Source organism: Amaranthus tricolor, chromosome 16 (assembly GCF_026212465.1).
Source record: "Amaranthus tricolor cultivar Red isolate AtriRed21 chromosome 16, ASM2621246v1, whole genome shotgun sequence".
Classification (NCBI taxonomy): Eukaryota; Viridiplantae; Streptophyta; class Magnoliopsida; order Caryophyllales; family Amaranthaceae; genus Amaranthus; species Amaranthus tricolor.
In genome coordinates this window covers 7,034,463-7,056,035 of record NC_080062.1, presented here as the reverse complement: position 1 = coordinate 7,056,035, position 21,573 = coordinate 7,034,463, and the positions used below count along the sequence as shown (strand labels likewise).

At 29.7% G+C, this 21,573-nt stretch overlaps 1 protein-coding gene across 1 annotated transcript; it reads left to right on the top strand.

Annotated features, from left to right (window-relative positions):
* The first annotated feature begins 630 nt into the window (after positions 1-630).
* LOC130802479 (uncharacterized) lies at positions 631-1,276 on the top strand. The gene is made up of 2 exons (XM_057666498.1): positions 631-734; positions 859-1,276. Exons 1-2 carry the CDS (start codon positions 631-633, stop codon positions 1,274-1,276), a joined length of 522 nt encoding a protein of 173 aa, XP_057522481.1.
* The last annotated feature ends 20,297 nt before the right edge of the window (positions 1,277-21,573 follow it).

Below are 21,573 nucleotides of genomic sequence, written 5' to 3'. Positions count from 1 at the left end.
TAAGGCAAGGTGATCCTCTTTCTCCCTTATTATTTGTTCTTGGGATAGAGTATTTGTCTAGGAGTTTGAAACGCGTTGTTGGTACCTTCGGCTTTCATCCTAGATGTAAAGTCATTAAGCTAACTCACTTGTGCTTTGCGGATGACCAAATGATATTTTGCAAAGGAGATCTTTCATCAGTGCGAACTATTTGTGATTGTATTAAAGGTTTCTCTAAAATCACCGGGCTCCACGCTAACTCTGGTAAACCTGCAATCTATTTGGCTGGGGTTCAGAGCACCATCAAAGAGGATATCCGAAACACTTCTCAGTTCAATCTGGGTACTCTTCAGTTCAAATACTTGTGGGTTGCTCTATATTCCAAGCATCTTAGTATCGTAGATTGTGAAAATTGGCTGATATGATGACTAAACACATTAGTTCTTGGCAAGCTAAACACCTCTCGTATGTAACTCGTCAACAGCTTATCAATTTAGTTTTGATGGGAATTTCTTCATACTGGTGTCAAATTTTCATTTTGCCCAAGAGGGTAATATTGTTAATTTCATATGTCATTCTTTTCTTTGGTTTGGGGTTTCTCAATCCCATAAATCGGGAAACGTTAATTGGAGGGAGGTTTGCACTCCCAAAATGGTAGGTGGTCTTAGTGGGAGGAACATTCATATTTGGAATCAGGCAGCTGTTGATAACTTAGCTTGGCGTATTCATACTCTACAGGAGTCCTTATGGGTCAAGTGGGTACATGGTGTATATACCAAAGGGGGAAGATGAGAAATCTTTGATGCTCCTGTCACAGCTAGTTGGACTATTAAAAAACTTTTGTGCAGTGACTGTAGCCTTAAGAATTTGGATATGCAGCACAAACTATTCCATCAAGGAGGATTATGAACATAGTTTGGCGAATCAGCATAAGGTTCGTTGGAGACACCTAGTGTGGAATAGGATTTCGATACCCAAGACTAGGTTTGTTTTTTGGTTAATAGCTAGACAAGGACTAAAGACCAAAGAGAAGCTTTTTCAGTTGGGAGTGGTGGTTGATCACTCATGTCCCTTGTGTGGTTTACAACCTGAGACTCATAGACATCTTTTCTATAATTGCTCTTTTAGTCGTTTATGTGTGGAGGCGGTCAAATCATGGATTGGAATCTCCTTGAAGCCAATCACTCACATGAATTTTAGGAATCGTCGTCTATCCAAAACCAAGCAGCAAGTGTTAACATCCATTTTTACTTGCACGTTCTATCATATTTGGAAGTGCAGGAATAAAGCGGTTTGATATGCTTTTGTGCTTTCTCCTGGGCACGTACTTACCATGATCAAGCATGATATTAGTCATTGATGCCACGCGTTGAATCTCACGGATTCAATTGATTTTTGAAGCTGCAGTGCATAGTTTTTATACTTCGTTTATTTCTCTTTTCCTTATTTTGCTGGCTGTGGCTTTATATAGTTTGCTTCAGACTTGGTTTTGAGTTTTTTTTTTTTTTTTTTTTTTTTTTTTTTGATATTGTAGGCATCCCTAACTATGCACATGAAAAGTGTGTCTTGGTAGGCTTTGGTTTCCATACTAATGTAGTTCAGTCTGGGTGTATCCTCAATCTGGTTTTGTATTGTTTTGATTTTTCTGGTAAATAATAAAAAATTTTATTTGCCAAAAAAAAAGATGTTTTATAAGAAGAGGAGCAAAATAGAAAAAAAGTGTTTATAATGCAAAAACTTTAGTTGAAATTTAATATATATTCACTCTTTTAGCCATGACTTTTGATAGTAAAATCACATTAATGTAAGGTTGGGGAATTAAAACCTAGACTTTTAAGAGTTTTCCAACGATATTTTTTATGCCCAATTTCGACAATCAAGCAGAAAATGACAATCGTTAAAGTTTGCTTTGATTTTTAGTACACAGGTAAATTGACCCAATTATTTAAAATGTGCGACTAAATCACAGTAGAGCCGCGCAAAACACGTGACTGGACCATGGTTTTCGCATAAAACAGTACATATGAAAGTAAATTCATTGTTAATCACTTAATTACTTGGGAAATATATTAAAAATATATTTGATTCACACATAGGAATTTGTACTTATCAAATATATATTTATATAAATTATATCTATGTGATGAACAATCTCAACTAAAGATATAAACTAATAGTGAAATATCTCATATGTTATATACTATTGGTCCATATTATGCCCCTTTAATGAGAACTCTTTCGACTAGAAATTTAAATCCAACACGAACCAAATTCATATCTGATGCTAAAGTTTCAAAAACAAACAATGGGTGTATTTGATTTACATACAATGTGATGTTACATTTGGTGGTTGAAGACTCAAGATATATAATATTCTCTATTAGTACTCTACATGAGTAATTAATTGATTCACGCAACCATATGTAGTCTTTTCGGATCAAAAATTTAATTTTGTTATTGCTCGTTTTCAACCCAACTATTTACCCAAATTATTATAATTTTTTGCTTTTTTTAAAAAAAAATTGTGATATGCTAGAGAAATCAGTGTCGTTCCTGATAATTTTTTGGCCCTAAACGAAAATTAAAGAGAAAAAGGCCCTTAGTCATGCACTTAATTGAGAAACTTAATGCTGCAAGTTCGATTCATGCTAAATGCTACTTATGCAAATGCTAATTTAATTATAAGAATTAAATCAATTTGGGCCTCTTCATAAGTTGGGCCTTAGGCGGTTGCACCTCAAAATTACCCTCGAGAACGACCCTGAGAGAAACCTACGTATAAGGATAGAGGGAAAATTAATTCCTAGGGCCTGCCTGAAATCCTATTACTTATTTAGGTGGTAAATATTTATGAGTAAAATATTGTGGGAGAATATTTAAAGGAGAAAATAATTAGTGGGAAAAAATTCAGGTTGGTTTGGAAAATTTCTGACAAAATTATTATCACAACTCCACCCAAAAGAAAAAAAAGATTTCAGTTTCTTCATCACCCTCATTTTCTCTGTGTGCTTCAATGTCCTGGCTCACCTCGATGGAGTAAAGATTTTCATACACTGAAGTAGGGTAAATATTTATCCTCAAATAGTGGGAAAATAGTACTTTTTTATTTTATTTTTTTCATCCATTCCAGACAGTTAACTCTAGTAAAAAAAATTAAAGGATACTGTTTTTCTCTTAGTACCCTTATTCTAGGCGTGTCCTTATAGTAAGAACTAAGAAGCGAGAATCAAATTCTATCACAAAGCCATCTAAAAGCTAGATTAATAAGTTATTAACAATAATTCTCGACTATTTAATAGCGCGTGAGATTGAGCACGCTGAGGTCCAACAAAGAAGACAAAACCTATGTACGCATCACTATTTAAACCCACGCGCGAACACGTCATCTTCCAAAATAAATAAATAAATAAAATAAAAAAAGAGTAAGTATAAATATTAAGACCCCCCCTTGTTCTCCCATAAAAACTAGATACGCAAGATTTTGGTAGCCCTCTTCTCTCTCTTTCATTGTCTCCCACCACTATGAAAGACCATGATGTTTTTATCCTCATCATTCACAAATCACATTGCTTATTCAATTTAATTGTCACCCTTTATTTTTACGGAAATTCTTTATATGAGATTGTTTCACCGTGAGTTTTATCTGATACTTGGGTTAAATGGCCTAATAATAGACTCTTTTAACTTATGAGGTTTTTATTTTGAGGTTGTCTTATCATGAAACGGTTTCATACAAAACAGTTTGTTATTTTTATATTTTTTTGGTGCAAAATTATATTTTAAGATGTATTTGTCTTTTTAAATTAGCATAAAGAAAAAAAAATATTTTTCATAAAATATAACTATTTAATTATAAAAATAGAGTACAAAATAAATAAACAAATTAATATAACAATTAATATTTAATAAAAGTTGAGGGAGTATTCACTTTTATTGTAACACCCACAACTTTCTTATAAGAGGGTGGGTTAATAAAGTCCTAGCTACACAATATTGTACAATTGAATGCCACTATTGCTAGATCAAACCTTTTTTTTTTCTTAGTTTTGGTCATGGACCACTACTAGGCACTCACTAAGCTATCATATTGATTATTGATGGGCATATTTTACACTATTTAGAACTCTTTTTGATATTAGTGAAATTAGTGGGGATTAATGGTATGAAATGAGTATTCATGGACATGGTTTTTGAATTTGTCTAATCGCTATTTTGTTTCATTTTAGGGAAAAACTGTATTATATATAGTAATTTAAATGATGTAAATTAAGTGGTATATTAAACACATAATATGAAATTAAAATGAGTTTGTACTATAATATAATATACTTTTAGTAGGATATATTTAATGACATTTAATTTAAATGTCACTATTTTAAATTTCTAATGGTATATACATAGTGAATTTAGTGACATTTATTAGACCCTTTAAAAAATCATATTAAAGTTTTTCGCGACATAAGATCTAGTGATATTTCTCATAATTACCACTATAGATTATAGTAATAATTACATATGTCACTAAAGGTCAAATAAAGTGTCACTAAATCCCTTTATAGTGGAAATTAAAATAAAAACCAATAATTATTACACTAAAAAAATAAATTAGCGATATTTTTTTAATGTCACTAAATCTTATGTTGCGAAAAGTCAATTTAGTTTTAGTGTCATTATAGATATAAAGTAAAATAATTAAAAAGAATTTTAAAAAAAGTTTAAATGGGGATGTAAGGATAAATAGTTGGGTAATTAGTTTAATTGAAGGTAATGAGCATTTAATTTTGGAAAGTTGGACATGGTTTTTGAATTGTGTAGTTGCATTAGCTAAATTTGAACCGGTGTCACTACATCGATGATTGTCTAATAAACGAAAAGATAAAGAAAAAAGTTGAGTAAAATAATAAACATACATAAAAAGTTATGCAAATAGATAAAAGAAAAAAAAATACATTTTCATTTATAATATATTTTTCATGCCGAATCTTTTGTCAATCTAAACAATAAAAAATAAAAAAAATTAGTAGCATAGCATTTTATCCAAATTCAAAGTGTCTTAAGAAAAAGTTATTCAAGTTGAGAATCAAAGGCATATAATGCCTTTTGTTGGTATATATTTTCGTTGATGCAAAGCTTTCTTACATGTAATCAATCATCCAATGCCTTTAAGTTTAAGTAATAGCCAAAAAGAAGAATGTTTTTTCTAATATGGACCAAATGGAATTATGCAATTCAAGCAAATTTAAAGTCACTCTTTAAAAGTGAGAATAATGAGGAAAAACAGACTTGTAGAGTGGAGTTTTTGCATAAAAAATCCATTATTTTAAAAAAAAAAAATCTTATATTATAATTTAAAATAATACAGATTAAGTGAAACAGAGAAATACTAGAAATTAATTATGAGTTTATGACTATAAGGGTATTTATTCTCTAGGGATCTTGCTAAAAAAACATCAGGAATGTTCATCAACAAGAATAAAATCAATTTTAAATAGTAATTTATAATACATTATAAACTTTTAATTCTATAAGTGTTAATTTGTTTCTTAATTAAATATCAAAATAATATTTTTATTTTTAATTTATTTTCAATTTTAATCTTTCAAATGTATTATTATTCTTGAGCCGTTTGTTAACGTTTGTCATTCTCTAATAGTTGATATGTCTATAGTAAGATTTCTAGAAATTTTATAGACCAAACATAGTATAATCATGTTACAGTATCTTATAAAAGATGGATAAGAAATGATCAATTAAATTGATCCTTGTTTATTGATTTAAGACATATTGAATTAGGATTTTTCTATAATTGTTGTTTATATTTACGTTTAGAATATAATTGAAATTCCTAGCGAATTTGAGCAAAATGCAAAATTTTTTTTAAAAAAATTTCAAATTAAATTTCTTAAAATAATAAAAATGCCTCATATTACAAATTGAGCATTTTAAAAAAATACAGTTTTTATTCATCAATCATACTAAACTTAATTCGACATACTATAGACGATTTGATTCGACGTTATATATTGGATAAGAAAATTTAAAGCCTGAAAAGTACCTCACATCGGATAATCATTAATTGTTAACTCACACACGTTAAATATCAGATAAATAGATATAATTAAGCTCTCTAATTTGACATTAATCATTTAATAATAGCAACAAAGTTTCAAAGCTATGGAGCTAGTTGGTTGTATCACATTGCTTGAGACATAGAAGGCCACATTCACATAAAACCATATTCGGTTTGGATTTGTTTATTACTTTGTTGATTTTCTACTATGATACACCGTCTTTCAGTGAGATAATTTTAAATAAAGAGTTTATATTTTTTTTAATATACACAAAATGAACTATTTAACCTATATAAAAAATGCTTCATGCAGTGATACCTTCATATATAATAATAATATGTGTACTTTGTTGGAGTCAATTTCTTTTGTATTTTCAATTGTCTAAACAAAATTTGCACACAACACTAATGCTTTTGATGTTTCATTTTGAAAATTTAGAGCTCGACACGTAATGATTATACATTGATTTTGTCCTTACTCTAAATTATAATTGAATTAATAATTAAGATTTTGATGGGAAAGTTTAACTATTTTTTTAGGTTCGTTACAAATATAATTCTTTCATTCGTTTTTTTAAGGATAGATTAAGAGAATAAAATTAACTGAAAATCAAATTTATAATCTTATGTGAAAAATACAGTATTTGCTTCAAGCTTCGAATTGAAATAAGATCCAAAAGAATATGAATAAATTAGTTGAAAATCATTACTTTCTCGAATAAAAGATTCTAAATAAAAGCATTAAAAATTCTTTCATATCGATGATTATGAATTGCTATACTAATTGAATGCTTATCTTTTCATTCGTACAATAAAAGTTCGATTTTTATCACCCTAAAAATATTACAATTCCCTCTGTGGCCGTCTTGTCAATTCTTTCATTTCATATTATTTCTAGGAAAAGCAAAATACGCATTTATTACTTTCTAAACATTTCAACATTCATTTAAAAGAAAAACATGATAAGTGTTGAAAATACTTGGACAAGATTTCACATCGATAAAATAGTGGATTGTTGATTTGCATATATATTGGTTTAGCTAACCTTCCTACAACCATATGGTTTTGGTAAACAATGAATCTCATCAAGTGTATGTGCAAGTCAACGCTTTTGACTCGTGGGTTTGTGGGCCCGAGCCCAAGGGCATCCCGTGTCCACACGAATGGACCACGGTAAGATTATGTGACGAATTATCACGGCCTAATAATAACAATGAAATCTTTTGAATCAAGGGACCCATGTACGATAATAGCATCCAATATTGTATACAAAATGTTTAGAAAGGTTAAGATAATTGCAACTGCATCACCTCGTACAAAGAAACTATGATTGAGTTTTATCTTTCTATGGAGGCTTTCACACTTGAGAATCATATTATTATTATCATACAAAATTTACAAAACTGAGTGTTATATACAAAAAGTTAATCTGTAAAAATTTTATACCTAAAATTTAGTGCTACTTGAATTACATAAGGAAAACGATGTAACTTTTAATAACTAGTCAAACATATTTTTGTTTAACACACCGAATTATTAATAATAATAATATTATTATTATTATAATTATTATCACTTCCTCAGTTTCAAAGAAATAGTTTTAATAATAGATGACACTAGTTATATAGAAAGAGTAATATTTATTATTTATTACTACTCACCTAACCTCAACCATATACATCATTTCATATTTTTGCTTTGTAGTAGTTTATATGATTGGTAGTTTAGTGTGGAATTGGATTAGATTAGATATTCTCATAGATCCTAATGCCCTAGGTCATGAACTTTATCATAATATATTTGTGGACTACCCTTTTTAATCATGGTCTATATTGAAAAAGACATTCATGAAAAGATATATAAAAAAAAGTTTTATTAGGTCATAACATATTTTGGATATTCTTCTTTGTGAAATCAAAGATTAGCATCATCTTCCTTTTTGAAATATTTATATGGTTTAGATAAGAAAGATTGGATGGTTGTTATAGCTAGGGTGTTGAATATAGAAATATGAGTGGGGGCTTTTTTTCTATTCATTTCATCATTGTGTTGAAAGAAAAAAAAGGTGCAATAAGTGGGCATTAGCTCCTTGTTGGAAAAACAATGTCATACAATTTTGTCCATTGATTTTGATTGTCAACTATAGTTAAATATTAGTATAACTTGTTATTTATCGACTTAAAATTTTTTTATCATGTGTAAAATATTCGATTATATAAAATTTAAAAAATAAATTAGTATTAAAATATGTTACATGATAGAATATATAACAAATATTCAAGAGCTTTAACTATTAGTTTAAACTTTTGATAGTATTGGTTCCTTGACATGATAGGAGAAACCAACACAATAGAAAGTTCACGATTCAAATCTCATATATTCTTTGTTTCAAGTTGAATATATAGCATCATATATAAAGAGAATATGTGTTTTATCCCTATACCTGATAAAATATATATTTTACAAAGATTTGAACAATAAATATAAATTTTTGATTCACTTGATTCTTTCATTATAATTTCAATTAAGTTATTTGATTATAAGTTAATATATGCATTAGTATTTTTTGTTATACGTGCGCACGAATATCTATGTAGTATTTTACTAACTCTAATCTTTACCCACACTTTCTTCAAGGGAGTTTGGAGCTTAAGTTCGTGAATATCAAGATTTTTAGGTTAGATATGGTTGTAGATTTTGAGAAATTTTAAAAATCTTTCCTTTTTTATGGCATGAGCATATTAAGTATTAAAAGACCAAAAGTATTAACCAAGATCTTATATGAAAGATTTGAAGTCTAGTTAAATTTCCCTTTTGTATTAATTTGGATAGGAGGTTTGATGTTAATTAACTACTCCAATATTAGTTGTGAAAGATTAGGTGTCTAATTTTTCTTTCGTATTAAACTAATAGTTGAATTGGGTGTTGTCTTGGTTGGAGAATAAGTATTACTTTTCGTAAAAGGTCATGAGTTCGATTTTCAACCAGCTCTCTCCTTCTTTTAGCTAGGATGATAGACGGGTAAAATTATATGTTTCGCGTTGCATTGACTTAAAGTAGGCTGTTATGAGTATAAATTTGGTGGGCAGCAAATGAATATGAATATAAAAAGACTTATTCACCCCGCCCAACCCCATACCAACTCGACTTGCTTGCCCCATATTAACAATGTGATACTTCACATCAATTTTGTATATTCTTTTATTAAAAGCTATTGAAAAAAAATTAAGGAATTAAATTTTTCCTAATACATTGAATGATTTACATAAAATTAGATATATGATTAAATTAATAAGAAATTATGACAATAAAGAGTGCATATGAAATGAACATGAAGTGAATATGAGTCAGATATAACCTTATAAGGTGAGCATACATATAAAGGGTAAAAGTTATGTTTGAGATGTCTCTTATGGTAATAGTACACCATTGTTTCTTCTCATATATACTTCCACAGAAAAAAAAGGGCACAATTTTCACTAAAAATTTCCAATTAATCGAAACAGTCGGAAATTTTCGATTGATTTTCCGACTGACAGGCGTTAGTCAATTTCCGACTAAATTGCTTCTGAATTAGTTTTTCGTCGCAATTTTAAATTGGAAAAAAAGAAAAATTTTAAATTTAATATTTCCAACTAATTTCCGACTGAATTTTAGTCGGAAAAACTTCCGACCGAATTCCCACTAAAATTCAGTCGGAAATGTTTTTACAATTTTGTGTGTAATTTGGTTAGTCTGTCAACTTGCATTTGTCTGCCAACTTATTTACTAAAATCCGTTTGTAAATTTTTTTTTTTAGAAATTTGTATTTATTTACTTTGGTTTGTATCAACTTTATTTATTTTGTTTGACTTAAATTCACAACTCCTATTTATTTTGTTTAATTTGTTCACTAGTTTAATTTGTCCGAACTCGAAAAGTATATTTTGTTTGATTAGTTTAATTTGTTTATCTTGTTTGACTGAATCTCCTATTGTTTGTGTATTATTATTTTGTCTCTCGTCATTAATTCTCTCCAACTAATAATAATACTACTCTAGTACGACTAATTATAAACTAATACAACTAATAAGATACTTATACTAAACTAATACGACTAATAATATACAAATATGACTAATAATATATTAATAATGCACTAATATGACTAATAATATATTATACGACTAATTACATAGTAATACTAGACTAAGACTAATAGTTACGACTAATACTACATATAATAATATGCTAATAATAATAATAATAATAATAATAATAATAATAATAATAATAATAATAATAATCAAGTAATACAACTACTTATATACTAATACTAATACTACTACTACTAATAATAATAATAATAATAATAATAATAATAATAATAATAATAACAACAATAATAACAATAATAATAATAATAATAATACGACTAATTTGATTAATACGAATAATTACATACTAATACTACTAACAATACACTAATACGACTAGCTAATACTACACTAATACGACTAATTAGATACTAACACTACACTAAGACGACTAATTACAACTAATACATACTACATTTAATAATATGCTAATAATAATAATAATAATAATAATAATAATAATAATAATAATAATAATATTATTATTATTATTATTATTATTATTATTATTATTATTATTATTATTATTATTATTATTATTATTATTATTATTAACTAATACAACTAAAAAACTATTAAATTACTAAAATGCACTAATATGAGTAGTAATATACTTATATAACTAATAATAATACTAATACTACACTAATACGAAATACTAATACTAAGACGACTAATCATATTTATACTATTCACAATACACTAATACGACTAATTATATACTAATAGTACACTAATTTGACTAATAGTATACTAATATAACTAATATTATACTAATGATATACTAATACGATTAATAATGCACCAATACGATAATAATAATATTAATAATAATAATAATAATAATAATAATAATAATAATAATAATAATAATATACAAATACGACTAATAATAACTAATACGAGTAATACGACTAAATAACTAATAAAGTACTAATAATGCACTAATACGACTAATAATAACTAATACAACTAATACGGCTAAATAACTAATAAAGTACAAATAATCTACTAATACGAGTAGTAATATACTTATACAACTATAATTATGCTAATGATACACTAATAATAATAATAATAATAATAATAATAATAATAAATTAGACAACTAATACGAGTAATAATATACTATACAACTAATATTATATTAATGATACACTAAAACGGCTAATAATAATAATAATAATAATAATAATAATAATAATAATAATAATAACAACGACAATTTACACTAATACAACTACTACGACTAATTACATACTGATAATATATAAGTACTACACTAATTATACGACCTTTTTTTGAGTAAACACTAATACAACTAATAATGCACTAATACGACTAAATAACTAATAAAGTAATAATAATGCACTAATACGAGTTTACAAAAGTTTACAACGACATCAGGGGAGGAGGTAATAGAGTCGGGTGGAACCATATAGTCTGGAATAGGATAACCATCCCTAGAAGCAGGTTCATAGCCTGGTTGACATTCAACAACCGACTGAAAACAAAACATCGTCTGAAGCTTGTTGATGTCGTCGATTCCGCACTTGCCCGATCTGCGAATTGGAGAGTGAAACAGTAAACCATCTCTTCTTCCAATGCCCCTTTAGTCAAAAGTGTGTAGCTTATTTAAAGGAGTGGTATGAGACCAACAACAAAATTGAGACTCTGGAAGATACCCTCAAGAGGAACCAACTCGGGTGCCACAAAAGGAAGCAATTTGAGGCCACTCTTTGCAACCTCATTTATGCAATATGGAGCGCCAAAAATGAAGCCATGTGGAGCCACAAAGTACCAATGGTTAAACAGGTGGTAAACAACGTCAAAGACGCCTCGGAGACCAGACTCAAATTCCTAGCGTACCTGAGATCTAATTCAGCGTGAAGCTCACCTACAGATTTAGTTTCTCTTTTGGTGGTTTTGTTGTCTCGGATACGTCTGCAGCTCTTAAGTCCAGAACTTGTTTCATGATTGTTGTTGTCTTAGGTCGCGACCACTTTGTCTTATTTTTAAGGTGTATATAGGCCAGGTTATTTTTTACTCTTTTGTTTTTGTCTTGTCAAGTTTGGCACGTTCTCCTGACATAGATAGCCTTGTTACTGGCTTTGCCTTTGTGTGTAGCTTTTTGAGGTTTCCCGCTTACCTGCTTTGCACATAAAGAGTGAAACTTTGAAACCCTTCCTAAAAGGTGGGCTCTGTGTTCACACTGATGCAATCATGGGGAGAGAAGTTGGAAACCTAAGGGTCTCTGTTTCCTTGTATCCCGTTTCTTTGATTGGCTAATACAAAAATCTATTCCGCAAAAAAAAATATAATAATAATTATAATTAAGTAGTAGGAGTGTTAATTATGTTATACGTTCAATAACATAGCTTAGAATATCATTTATCAACAAATGGCCTATTAGTTAGAGTGTGGATGTTATTTCTATGAGGTTTTGGATTCAATTCTTCCCGAAGACATTTGTGTGTAAGCTAATTGTTGAGTTGTTTGGTGCCATGTGGGTGCGTAATGGTTGACACGTGGGCGTGATGTGTTCCACGTGGGTATGACGTGGCATATTCATTCAGCCAATTTTTTATTTTTTTTTCCGACCAAAGGTTGGTCAGAAATGTGGTAGGACATTTTTAAAAAACTTTTTCTTGTCATTTTCGGGCGTGATGTGGGTTCCACGTGGGTATGACGTGGCATATTCATTCAGCCAATTTTTTATTTTTTTTTCGACCAAAGGTTGGTCAGAAATGTGGTAGGACATTTTTAAAAAACTTTTTCTTGTCATTTTCGGATAAATTCTGAAATAGTATTTTCCGACTAATTATTAGTGGGAAATTAGTCGGAAATTTCTTACTATTTTCTAACTAGCTTGTTAGTCGGAATTTCCAACTAACCATGGTTAGTCGAAAATTCTGACTGTTTTTCTACTAAAATGAAATTCCGACCATTTTGAACCGACTATCCCAAAATAGTCAAAAATCAGTCGGTATAGCTATACCGGCTGATTTCTGACTATTTTGGGCAGTCGGAAAGTTGTTGTTTTTTTGTAGTGTTCCCACGTCCTTAATGAACTACACTTATGAGAGACCATTTATCGGTGAGAGGATCATAAAACAAGGAGTCTATATGTTAATAATTATAGTAGTTGGGCTATTAAGCCTCACGTATGAAGAATATCTCACAGTGTAACCGTTTCATATAAAAATTCACAAATTCGTGTATGAGACGGCCTCACCGTGAGTTAGTTCTCTATGCATGAATTGAATAGTCCAACTGATGCAATTATTATTTATTAACATATGAACTTCTTGTTTTGAGTTTGTTTTACCGAGAGACATTTTCTCACAAGAGTAGCTCTTAAGGCAATTCAACATAATTTTTAAAAAAATTCTAACTTTTGAGAGACCGTCTCTTTGAGAGACATATCTTAAGCCCAACTCATTAAAAATTAATGCCTACTTACCGTATTCTTAATGCCTACTTACATTATCCTTAATGCTTATGTTCTATATGCTTAATGTCTACTTTTAATATCTTAAATGTCTACTTATATTATTATTAATGCCTACTTACAATATTTTACAAAATATATAATAGGCCGGCCTAATTAAAGATGGTCTCTCACAAGAATTTGTGAAATTCTAATACTTTGACTAGATGATGGGCCTAGACCACCTTAACAGGTTGGGTCAAGGGAGTAGCAGGTCTCCCCAATTATTATGAATGAATCAACAATCATCAACAGAAAAAGTCAGTTCCCTCTATCTTGGGCTCATATTAATGTTTACGTGTTCAGAGAAGAGTAAACATTACTCCAACTATCTGGCGATAACCCAGCCCATTAAAATATTTACAGCCCATTTTCACAACAATATATCAAGAACTTATTTTTGTATGAGAGCGTCTTACCATGAGACGGGTCTATATAATAGTCCATTTCTTCAATTGACTATTTTAAGATCATAAGTAATTGTTTTAAGATTATGAGTAATCACTCTAAGACTACAAAAAGTGATTACATTAAAATTATAAGTGATTACTTTAACGTTATAAGTGATAATTTTAAGACAAAAAATAATATTGGGCCAGTCCAATAAGGATGGTCTCACCGTGAGACCATCTCATTTTAAGAATTAGTGTATCAAGAAAGACTCTTAGTAAAACTAATCACATACGCGCTGATCCATTTTCATTTTGGTGGTTTTTTTATTGTTTTTTGTGGCTGCGATTGCGATCAATTTTGTCTTAAATGCGATCAATTTTAACCTTAGACTTAGAGTGATCAATTTCAACGTAAAGTATATAATCTTAAATAGATCAATTATAACCTTTTAGGGGTCGTTTGGATTGAGAATAAATATTTAAGGGGGTAAATAAAAGTCAAACTAGGAAGATAAAGTTTGTTAGATAAATGATTAAAGGAATTTTATTGTTGGAGAGTAAAAGAATTAATTAGAAGGTAATGAAAAATAGAGACTATATCAATTAGTTCCCTTATTTTGGGGTACAAATTTATTCCAAGGGAGGATGGGGTAATCTCTTAACCTCCAAATTAAGGAAATCAACCTCTTTTTTTATTCATCATTTTTAATTTACTCTTATTCTACCTTTATCATAATTATTTTGATAACTTCATTGAATCTCTAATTACCTTGTTATAATAGTTTGACTTTTTTTTATCCTTTAAATGTTTACTCTCAATCCAAACAACCCTTTAAAGCTATTAACTTTGATCTAAAAGTGATCATTATTAATTTTAAAGTGATTAATTTCAAGTATATATCCTTAAATAAATCAATTATGACATTAAAAAGATCAATTATAATCTTAAAGTGATAAGTTATATATAAAGTTATTAATTGTAACATTAGAACGAACAACTTTAACTTGATAACTAACAAGTTTAAAATAATTAATTACAATCTTAAAATATAATGACTAAACAAAATTTTTTTTATCCTTCTCATTTTAACATCCTTATTATTTAATCATATATATATATATATATATATATATATATATATATATATATATATATATATATATATATATATATATTCAAAACACTAGATGATAATGTGAAATGTACTAACTAATAGATTAAGACTAAAAGATGGTGTCCTGTGTCCTATCTCATTAAGATCGAAATCAACAAAATAATTTTGTCATAGAAAACAACACGTTGAGATTTGAGATTTTGTGGTGGGAACTTGGAACAACAATTTGTTGAAGCAGCCTCCACCACCAAATTCTATGTTCAACTCCATCCACAATCCATATCTTTGTCACACTCCTGTCTCAATTTAATTGTCATATTTTTTATTTTAGTCAAATATATTTAATTTATAAAATTTTAATTTTTCAGTACTATTTCACTATTTTAACTTTTTATATTCTTTTTTATGTTTTCTATTTAAATGTCTAACTATTTTAACTCTATATACTTATTTTTTAATCGCCATGTCAAAAGCCAATAAAATACAAATAGTACTGTTACATTGGAATCATGTCAATGTCATCATTTAGTTTACTAGATAACTCTAGTTTTTCCATATTCTATGTGTTAGCAAATATATTCTCTTTATTTATCCCATTCACGTCTTTTCTTTTCATTTGCCTATTTCATTTTTTTTTAAGTATCTAATTAAACAACTTTTATCTCTCGTATTATACTTGAGGGCATACATAATCCTAGTAGTTATACTTCTAAAATTACATTAAATTATAAATTTATCGTCAAATTAAACATCACTAAATATATTCAATATTTTTGTGTTAATTTCATATGTAAATATATATATATATATATATATATATATATATATATATATATATATATATATATTCGTAATTAATACACATATCTTTTTTTATTTATCCAATCCTTAATAATAATAATAATAATAATAATAATAATAATAATAATGGAAATTTCACGTGGTAACCCTGAGGTATTGGGTTTTCCATGCGGTAATCAAAGTTTTTTAAAAATCTACGCGGTGGCCCCGAGGTTTACCCAATTCATCCTTCATGACCCTTTAACTCAAAAAACGTTTGGAAACGTAAATTTAGTAATGATAACATTTATTATACGCGTATTTAACCTCTTTACTAAATCCCATTGCATCAAAAGTTCATATTTCCCTAAAACATAAACCCTAAAATGTGATTTGGGAAAAAGATGAGAAAGTTAGGGTTTATGTTTTAGGGTAAATATAAGCTTCTAATGCAATGGGATTTGGTAAAAGGGTTAAATAGGCGTACAACAATCGTTATTCTTACTAAACTAACGTTTCTAAACTTTTTTGGGTAAAAAGGTCATAGAGGATGAATTGGGTAAACCTCAGGGTTACTGTAACACCTCAGCCCAACGGACCGCCGGCGTCTACCCATGAAGATTGTAAACCGGCCCCACAAACAAACGCAAGTCTTTCAAACGCACTTTGGCCTCACTCTGCGCACCTAGGAAAACTTTTCAGGAGGTCACCCATCCTAAGATTGCTCCCCCTCAAAGCACGCTTAACTGTGGGGTTCTTAGCAAATGGGATGAGTAGTCTATCAATCATTTTTAAAGCTTAATTCAGGGTATCACACTCACCCCCACTTAGGAATACAACGTCCTCGTTAGACCGTAGCTTTAGGATCTTTTCCCCTGCTAGGTGTACTGAACACACAATCAGCCATGGTCGCAGGGTTGCTCTGATACCATTTGTAACACCTCGGCCCGTCGGACAGCCGATGACTACTCATGGAGACTGGAGACTGGCTCCACAGACCAACACAAGTCTTTTCAGCGCACTTTGACCTCATTCGTGTGCGCCCGAGAAAACTTCCCAGGAGATCACCCATCCTAAGATTGCTCCCCATCAAGCACGTTTAATTGTGCAGTTCTTAGCAAATGGACTCCCATGAAAAGAAGATGCACCTTGTTAATATGAGTAGTCTATCAATTATTTTTCAAGTTAAATCCGGGGTATCATAGTTACCATGTGAATTTTTAAAAAACTTTAATTACCACGTGAAAAACTCAATACCTCAAGATTACCAAGTAGAATTTCCCAAATAATAATAATAATAATAATAGTAATAATAATAATGATAATAATAATGATAATAATATTATAATAATTCATTTATTCATTTATAACTTTTGGTGATTAAAATGATCATGTTGGTGAGATGATAGTCTGATACTCTAATAGGTTTACAACCGCCTTGTATCACAATTCTCAGTAAGACAACGACAAGAGTTATTATCCCAATATTATTTAAAGGCTTACATTTAGGTCGAATATATGTAATAGTATACTTATTAATACTAGAAAAATTTAACATAATAATTTAATTTTTCACCTGTCCACCGTGAATAATTACACTTTTCGAATATTACCTAATAACTTAAGCTGTAAGATAAGTTTGCTCGTAGCATACCCTATCACAAAATAACCTGCTACTTCAGGTCATTTTTACTTAAAAAAAAAAGAAAATATAAAATATAAAACAAAGTACACAAAAATGTTAAGAGTTGGGGTTGGAAAGCCGGGGTGACTAACAGTGGTGGGCCTCGTGGCACTAGATTGGTGTAAGGGCTAAGGTGGTGGAAGAGGCGTGAAAAAGGTGTATTATTTATTTATTTACTTATTTTCTTTTTCATAAGTAAAAAGACTCGTAGCAAGTCATCAAGTCATAAGATGTGCTACGGGCAACAAAGATTATTAGAAAATAATGCAAATGTGAGACTATCGTAACAAAAATTTAAAATATTAAATTATTAATGTCAACTTTTTGTTAATAATAACAAATAATTCTTTTTAATTGCTTTTAACAACAAATTTTTTTAGAAATAACAAAATTAAGTTGTTTTTAATTGATTTGACTAGGCATATTTTGCCAATGTAATAATTCTATCATTAATACAATTATGTATAATAAAAATTGTAAAAAGTTGATATTAATGATCTTTGCATTATAATGAATCAAAGAAGACATCATTTGACTATATTATAACTTATAAATTAATAATAAAATACAACTTAAAAATGATTGATGAACAATATCGAAACTCAAATGAGACTATTAAGATGAATATGAGTAAGTATAACGTTACATAAAATGAAAAAATTGTTCATCTCATCTATTGCCCATCTAATGTGAATAATCCCCAAATATTGATTATTTGTAAATAACCAAACTTTTATATATTTTTGCTAACAACACCCCTTGCCACAAAATAATATTATTGTAGGTATCTACTATCAAAGAGGAGTATAGTTAGACCAATGAAAAAGCATAAGAAGGAAGAAAAAATGAGTGTAACGACTAATAGATTCATATAGAAATAATCAATAATAGAGATTATTCACTGCAGTCTGCAGGTGGGTAATAGGTGAGATTATCTGAGACAATTTTTCCTAAATAAAATACTACTCTCTATTTCTTTTCAAACGTCCTATTTGATTTTTGGACATTATTCATCATTTACTGTTAATTTGCATTTTATGCTTAATCTATAAGTTAAAACATAATCAAATGATATCTTGTTTGATTTGTCTCAACATAGGTTTATATTATCTAGTTTTTATAATTTTAAATTGTGCACAATTAGAGAGATATTATTACGATTTAAGGTTAGTATTAGTTCATTAGGAAAAGAAACAAAAATTCCTAATCAATAACCGTGATTTGTAAATCACCACAAAAGACAAAAAGAATAATATTAAAATAAACAAAATCAAAAAAGATAAATTAAAACAGCAAAACTCTCACCCAATCACATCCTGCCACATAAAGGTGATTTATTAACCTCACAAATAACTGTTATTTACTAAGACTTTCTCGAAAAGAAAACAGAGGACGTCCTTCGTTCTATGTTTGTAACACCCCTGAATTTCCAACCCCTTAAACAAAACCAAAATCGTGAAGAACGGGAGGAAATTTGGGTGTTACATAAAAAGAAAAGGAAAAGAATTTAGATAAACGTTAAAGATTGACTTTAAAAAGGTGAATGGAAATTTCGGCAGCATCTCTGCAACCATCGAACATGTGGTAGAAAAATCAACACAATAAAACATTAAACTAATCTAAGGCATCATTGCCTTTACAAAGTCAAAGGTTAATGGTATGACATAGATTATGCTTCGCCCTCATTACTCTCCCCCAATGCAATGCAATGCAAAAGAAGCTCCAATACCTGCTATGCCTGTCTATGATCCTTCTGCTGCTCAACATTAGACCAAAAGCCAATGTATCATAGCAGGACAACCATAGAAAGTCATCAAACAACAAATATAAACACAAACACGTACACGTCAGTATCTAACATCAAATATAATAAAGCCAACCTACTAGATAACATTAGGTTATATAACAACATAAGATGATTTCATAAGACACAAGTACAAATAGCCACCGTTTCTTTTCCACCTATACTTCTTAATCTCATTACGTCCTTTCCAATCGAAACCATGTGTTCTTAGGTAGAATGCAGGTCTTCACACTCCACTTCTCGAAACATAAACTCTTGTAAAACATGCGTAGTATCAACTCAACCAAGGAATTATAATAGACTACCAAACACATGACCTTAGAGAGCTTTTCTATCCTAAAGTACGTGTGGTCATAGTCTAACCTTGGGATTGGTAACTCTCTTGAGGTAACTTAACTTAGGCGCGCTTGTCACTAGCATAAACTATTCTATCAATGAATAAATTTTCTATCAATGAGTGAACGTTCTATCAATGAGTAAACGTTTTATCAATGTGTAAAATTTCTATCATTGGATAACTTTCTATCAGTGGATCTTTCTCTACTTCATGGCATAGTGACACGGCCAAGGGCGTTATCGGCCACCTGGCGCCCATGGCAAAGTATGAGCTCATACCCCCTCTAGCTGACCCTCTCGGGTCCTACCTTCGGAAAAATAAAACACACTGGGGTAACACCTCGGTCAAGGAGAGGTATCGGCCACCAGGCACCCCCCATACGGTGATCCCGTCGGATCTAATCTAGGGGACTACTAAATCAATCGGATATAATCCAATTGAGTCACGCCAACTAATTTGTAATCTAATGCTTAATCAAATGGGAATAACTCCTGCTTTCTACTATCAATGAGTGCCCTAGGATAGCAAAATGCCAAAACCCACTAAACAACTCAAATGAAATATGAAATCCACTTATAAAGGAGTCATTCTAACTCAAAGTAAGACACAATCCAATTCTTAAATAGATAAGGGAATGGTCCCCGCCTTCTACTAACACTCACATTCTCTAAATTAGTCTAGGCGCAAGGATTTCATAATCGATAGCTCTTCATATAAAGTGTACTCACTAGTATCTTATAGTTTCGATGCAATGCATTTTATTACAATAAACAATAATGTCTTAAAGAGAATTGCATATAAGGGTTCGTTACTGCGTGTACGTACCTATAAGCGTCACTGCACGACCAAAAGTCACAAAAGTCACCCATCTAAAGTTCTACCTTCCTCTTATGAAATGGGCACCTATATAATTAGGAATAAAACTAATAAGTCCCCTTAACTAGTGATACCAACTAAGTACCAAAGTAACCATTATCACCCATTCAACATGAGTTTTTGATTACTCTAGCACGCACACAACTCATTCAATACAAGTCATGATCATTAACTCAACAACAACACAAGTCTTTCCATCAATTTAAGAATAAAAGGATTATGTAAATCGTTCCTTTACACCAACCATATTTGAGTTATATTGATTCACGTTACCTAAAAAATAACAAATCACACTTGAATCTTACGATGTTAATATAGTGCTAAGATGATGATAATGACAAATCTTAAAGTTATCACATCGCAATACCATTTACATTCTCTAAGGTTAGAAAGAACTATAATCCAACATCATAACAAGTAACTTTAGCAACCCTCGACGATAAGTTGACATTATGTTCATGGCTTTATTAAAATTATGCAATTATAACTTCAATGACGACCTATCAAGAGTGCTTGTAATTCACAACCATCAAATTACAATAATTAGCAACTATTACTCCCAATTAACAACCAAAACCATAACTATAGTCAACTATAATCAAAATCATTAGTAATTATCATAACAATAATCAACCAAGTCTTAAAACAACTTATAAGGTTACTTAATTAATCACCACACCACCAAAAGTAGCATACAACACACCCACTACTAGTAATAAATCAAACCCCAACCATTTTATGTTCAAAGATGATACCTTTACTATTACTCATTAATAAGATTAAATAAAATTAATACAATCAACCCAAAACACATTAACTTGGTAAATTCCAATTAAAACAAGAAATCAATTAATTAGAGGAAGTAGAGTATGGCTTATAATGGGGAAATGAGAGAAGAAGGGTGAGAGGA

Coding starts and splice junctions, on each gene's coding strand:
- LOC130802479 (XM_057666498.1), top strand. CDS start 631: ATGGTAGGTGGTCTTAGTGGGAGGAACATTCATATTTGGAATCAGGCA. Junction 735..858: donor CAGGAGTCCTTATGGGTCAA/GTGGGTACATGG, acceptor TTGGATATGCAG/CACAAACTATTCCATCAAGG.